Source organism: Echinops telfairi, unplaced genomic scaffold, assembly GCF_000313985.2.
Source record: "Echinops telfairi isolate 266 unplaced genomic scaffold, ASM31398v2 ScPeMD7_4048;HRSCAF=4782, whole genome shotgun sequence".
Taxonomy (NCBI): domain Eukaryota; kingdom Metazoa; phylum Chordata; class Mammalia; order Afrosoricida; family Tenrecidae; genus Echinops; species Echinops telfairi.
The window spans coordinates 1,365,299-1,370,539 of record NW_022107947.1 but is presented as its reverse complement, the minus strand read 5'-3'; the positions used below and the strand labels follow the sequence as shown (position 1 = coordinate 1,370,539).

The 5,241-nt window shown below is 55.2% G+C and overlaps 1 protein-coding gene across 1 annotated transcript in view; it reads left to right on the top strand.

The window, feature by feature from the left end:
• The window catches only part of CA12 (carbonic anhydrase 12), a 173,001-nt gene extending 168,797 nt beyond the window's left edge, over positions 1-4,204 (top strand). The window contains exons 10-11 of the mRNA XM_045294955.1: positions 533-620; positions 1,557-4,204. Of these exons, the coding sequence (XP_045150890.1) occupies positions 533-620; positions 1,557-1,632 (164 nt within the window). The 3' untranslated portion in view covers positions 1,633-4,204. The remainder of the gene's footprint in view (positions 1-532; positions 621-1,556) is intronic.
• The last annotated feature ends 1,037 nt before the right edge of the window (positions 4,205-5,241 follow it).

The following is a 5,241-nucleotide window of genomic DNA, read 5'->3' as shown; positions in this document are numbered from 1 at the left end:
GGGGGGAGGGGGTTCCGCTTGAGTGACTGTCTGTGGACCTTGACAAGGGGCCACTGGCCATTCGGGCCTGCGTAGAACTATGCCATGGAATCTGGGGCAAAGCCAAGAGAGAGACATCTACGACGGGGCAAGTTCTCATTCTGTAGCCCAAGGTTTCTCAAAGCGGGGTTCATGGGCCAATTACATCAGCCTCAGCTGGAGAGGTGTGCTTAAAATACAGATTCCTGGGCCCCACGCCAAAATGAATCAGTCTCTGTGGGTGCATCGAGTCCACATTTTAAACACGCTCTTCAGATGACCCTTGGGCAAGCTTGAGAACGCCGGCTGGAGGATGGACACAATTTAAAAATGGCCCTGCACGCACTCCAGCCAGTGACCCAAATCCTAGAATCTGAGAGCTGAGTGGGGGCAATGCCACGTCCCGTGGCTGACCACGCCCTGCTCTTTGATTCACACCCGTGTGCAGTGGGAGGTGAGGACACAGGGGCTGGGGGGTATGATGTAACTGGTGTGTCCACTGCCTCTTCCTCAGGCATCATCCTTTCTGTGGCCCTGGCGGGCATTCTTGGCATCTGTATTGTCCTGGGAGTGTCCATCTGGCTGTTCAGAAGGAGGAAGAGGTGAGCCGTTTGGGATTCGGAATGGGCATGGGTGGCATCTAGGTCCATGGGACTGGTCTGATTGAGAAGACGGCCTTTAAGCCTGCAGAGTGAAGACCCCCTGCCACCTCACCAACAGTTGTCCTGGCAGCACTCTTCCCAAAGCACGGGTGCCCAGGCCCCGGCTGCAGGAGCCATTATGCCAGGAGCTGGCAGGGCATGCAGCAGCCTTGCCGCCATGGCGCATTCTCTTGGCGTGCGAGAAGTCCATTTCCATAAGCACACTCAGCAAATCTGTCTTCTTACTGAGTGCTGCATCGGGGTTTTCTTCTAGAAATCCAAAACAGAAAACGGAGAACTTGGTTTCTGACCCATATTAGCTATCGAGAGTCTTTACCCATGTTTTATTGGCATGTTTGGGTTTTCCCTAAAGCCTGCTTTTCTGTTACTTGCTGGTGCAAAATGAAAAGGCACCAGGAACCCTATTGTGGAACTGAATGCGTGAAGAGTGAGACGATGAGGCTGTTTTCAAAACACTTAAGTTGGGCTGCTAGCCACAAGGTCAGCGGTTCACAACCACCAGCCGCTCCGAGGAGGAAAACAAGGCTCTCTACTCCTATAGAGAGTTACCAGTCTGGAAAACCCCAGGGGCAGTTCTACCCTGTCCTGTAGGCCCCATGAGCCCGTGACCCTGAGTAGTATTCAAAGAGAACAGTTGAGAAATGAATAGTTTTTTGTTTGGGGCATTGTCTTCCAACCCACCCCAACCAAACTCACTGCCACGGAGCCAATTCCGCCTCACGGTCCCCTTCTGCAGGGTTCCCGGACTGTGAGGGTTCTCTCTCAAGCCCTACCGACCCAAGGCAGGGTCCCCAAGAGAGGCCTCAGACTCCTCCTTGTATCTCCTGGGCCCTGCTCCCCTCTCTGACTGACCAGACCTGTCTGTTCTCGTTCCAGTAGCAACAAGGGTGGCAGCAACAAGGGCGTCATTTATAAACCGGCCATCAAGAAGGAGACCGAGGCCCACGTCTGAGGCTCCTGGCCCTTCCAAGAACGGCCCTGGAGAGACCTTGCCTTGGTTCTCTGGACACTTGAAACACCGGAGGGGGTTCTCTGATACGCGTGTGAGCTCCTGGACTCTTGGGGCCTCTACGTGGAAGCCCATTGCCCTGGTTTCAGGGCCACCTCCAGCGTGATATGTGGGTGGGAAGCGCTCAGGTCAGGAGGCAGGCGCGGGGAGCTGCTGTCTCACCTCTGAGGGGTCACGGTGGTCTGCAGTCTGCCTGCTGGGGGGCAGCGATGGGTTGCAGCGCCCCGCATCCAGGGGTTCCCCGAGGGTGTGGTTTTGAGTGTCCTGCAAATTCAGTTGTTGCTCCAAGCTTTTGACCAGAATGTGCGCTCTCGGCTCAGGTTTGACTTTTGAAACACAGTTTCTTTCCTTGCGGGAGGGGCCGTCTTCCCCTGATTTCTTCTGCTGTAACAGAACCTTTCCTCCGACCTCACGCCAGGTGGGAACAATCGCTACACGGGCCAGGTGGCCAGTGGCAGGCCGCAAACAGGAGCTACACTTTGTAAGATATTAGGGACGCTCACAAAGTCCTTCGGCTCAGCAGCACCGAATGAGCCCCAGGGAAAACCCTGTGAGCTCCACTTCCCGGTGGGAATGGGAAAGGAGGCGGGATGAGAAAGCCCGTGTGGGCTGGGAGACTCCCTCTGTAACGGGAACGTCTGTGTGAAGCCACTGATGGAGATGGGGAGGGCCTGGTTATAGCGGGATCCTAATAATTATGAATCATGCTGGCGGGGCAGTTTCGTTTTGCACCCTATGGGGTCCATCGATAACGAGGCTGTCCCTTGAAAATGTGTTGCCGCGCTCGCTCCTGGGATAGAAAGGAGTTCTGAGATGCCCCACAGGGTTTGAGACTATAGGAGATCAGCAGAAACACCGGAGAGCTTTCCCACCCCAGTGCCATCCCCACCCAGTGCCACCCTTGGGCTTAGGATTTACCTCCTCTCGGACTTTGAGGATGTCAGGTTGTGGCTCAGCTGAAATATATTGTCCAAACCAGGAAAACAGGAAGTGATCCACGCAGGGCTGGGACCACTGTGCCATTAGGGACCGATAATAATGAGCCCTAGTGACCCAGTGATTAAGAACACAGCTGCTAACCCAAAGGTTAGCGGTTCAGACCCACCAGCAGCTCCCCGGGAGAAAGATGAGGCAGCCTGCCTCCATAGAGCTTATGGCCCTGGAAACGCTATGGGGGTGCTCTGTCCCACAGGGTGCTCAGAGTCAGAATCGACCCCACAGCACCAGGCTGAAGGATGGAATGTTACAAAGTGCCTCATGCTTGTCTCTCCGCTCACACTTTCCGGGAAGACACCTTTCCCTCACATATGCCCCCCCTCCAAATGTGAGTCCTTCGCAGGTCAGTTAGATCCACAGCTGAGGAGCCCTCCCACCCCCCAACTGTTCACAGCCCCTCTCAGATCACAGCTTTCTGGTTCCCAATCTCATTTGACAGCATGGAATGTGCTCTTGAAACCAGGTTTCTTGACAACAGCTTCTCCTTCTACGCTTCCTTCTGACTCTGAGAATACCTTCCCCTCTGCTGCTACAACTTCCCACAGCTGGTGAGCCCTGGGTCTCAAAACCGGTGTGCAGTTTTGCAAACGATCCAATGGAAGTGGGGTAGTTTTGTGTCCTTTGACAGCCTTGGAGCCAGGGGTGGGGGTTGGCACCCCAGCCCTGCCATCCGCACCCCTGCTGGACACAGCCACGGCGCTCAAGACTGAGTTATGTGGATTGGGTGCTGGTTTCTCAGCCGGAGACCCAAGTTGCCCGTCAGAGGCAAACATAAACCACTGCAGAGTGGCGGGGACCCTTTTTACAAAGCTCTCTAGGCACGGCCTGGATGGGTTTCGGGGAAAGAAAGGTTTCTCAGGTGGTCAAGCAGTGTCGTGTCTCCTCTGTCTTCTCCCCCCACCCCTCTGCACAGCGGAGACACGGACCTGGCGTGGGGTGCTGGGGGGTGGGAGCAGTCGGATGGAATGTTCCAAGCACTGGCTCCATCAGCTTCCTTCACTAATCTTCACAGGGCTCTTGGGGATCTGACTTTGGACTTAGGGGCTTCTTTGGGCTTTTGCTCATTTCTCCAGTGTGAGTGTCACACCTTCTCGCTCCTTCCCTCTCTCTGCCGGTGCGGACCACCAGGCTCTGTGCGGGTCACAGCCGAGGGGGAGAGCTGAGGGGTTCTCAGGTCTCTGTTCTTGCTTTAGCACTAGCTGGTAAAAAATGGTGCAGACCTACACCCGTCTCTTTCACGGCCATTCTAGAATTCACGCATCAGGGATGCGGTTCCCCCCATGTCAAGTTCCTCTCCCCACCTATCACTTAACCTCTCTGAAGGCTTCCGGACCAGCTCTGGGCAGCATCTTCCCTGGGAGCAGGAGGGGAGGGGAGGGCAGCGGGGAACAGGGGCCTGCAGCACCCCCTCTCCGGTGCCTCCGGCCATCGGCCACCTCTGTATTTATTGTAAGAATGATTGTAATGGGAGAGGTGCACTGTAAAAATGAGAAATTCTAAATAAAATGTGTTCACTTCAGACTGACTTCGCAGCAGGTTAAAACATCCTTCAGTGAGATAATTTGCAGTTCCCCATCTGTGGGGTCTGGTCACTCACCGGAATGAGAAGAAAGAACGAGGTCAGCAGTAACCATTCACACCCAAGCCCGAGTGCCTACCTTCAAAGGAAAATGCACTGGCGGCCTTAAAATCTCAGGGGAGGTGGGGAGACGGAGAGGGGCAGGCGGGCACACCTGGTTTGTGCTCCATTACTGACATGGTGATCGGCAGCTTAAACTCAATCAGCAGTGCTCACGGGCCTGGCGATCTGCTTCTAGAAGGGGGCCAGCCAAGACAGCCCCATGGAGCAGTCATCCCCTGTCCATCCTTGGTGTGCACTGAGATTCCATAAAACGTTTGCTTTGAACGCGCAGACCTCCCATGCCCCCATTGGCCCTGATACACGTCAACACTTTCCAATCACTGAATCAAATACTGGCTTTTAAATGTACATTTAGTGAAACAAGGGCAGAGGCACCCTGGTAGTGCAGTGGTTACACGTTGGGCTGCAATCCACAAGGTCCGTAGTTCAAAACCACTAGCCTTTCTGAGGGAGAAAGATGGGCTTTCTACTCCCGTGAAGTTCCTGTCTTGGAGACCCACAGGCCCGTTCTCCCCGTCCCACGGGGTTGCTGAACAGGCATCGACTGGGTGGCCAGAGGTTGATTTGAAAAGTAGGTCAATCATGGAGTTTCTTGGGCTCACCAGCCACACGCCAGGAGTTGGGCAGCTGCGTGTGGCCCGCAGCGACTGCAGGGGTGGCACGGATGAGAACCGCTCGCCTCCTTTGGGATGCCCCTTGAGGGCGTTAGCCCTGGAAGATTTCCACAGCAAAATAAACCGTTTGGGGGAATGCATGCTAGAACTGGAAGAGGTCAGGGGGAGGGGCATGTGAGGACGGAGGGGAGATCCGACCCAGGTAGGCTGAGCCCTGGTGGTGCCTGTGTTGGCTGCTGGCAGCACAGGGTCCGCAGAACAAGCCGCTCCTGGGGAGAAAGATGACGTTGTCTACTCTGG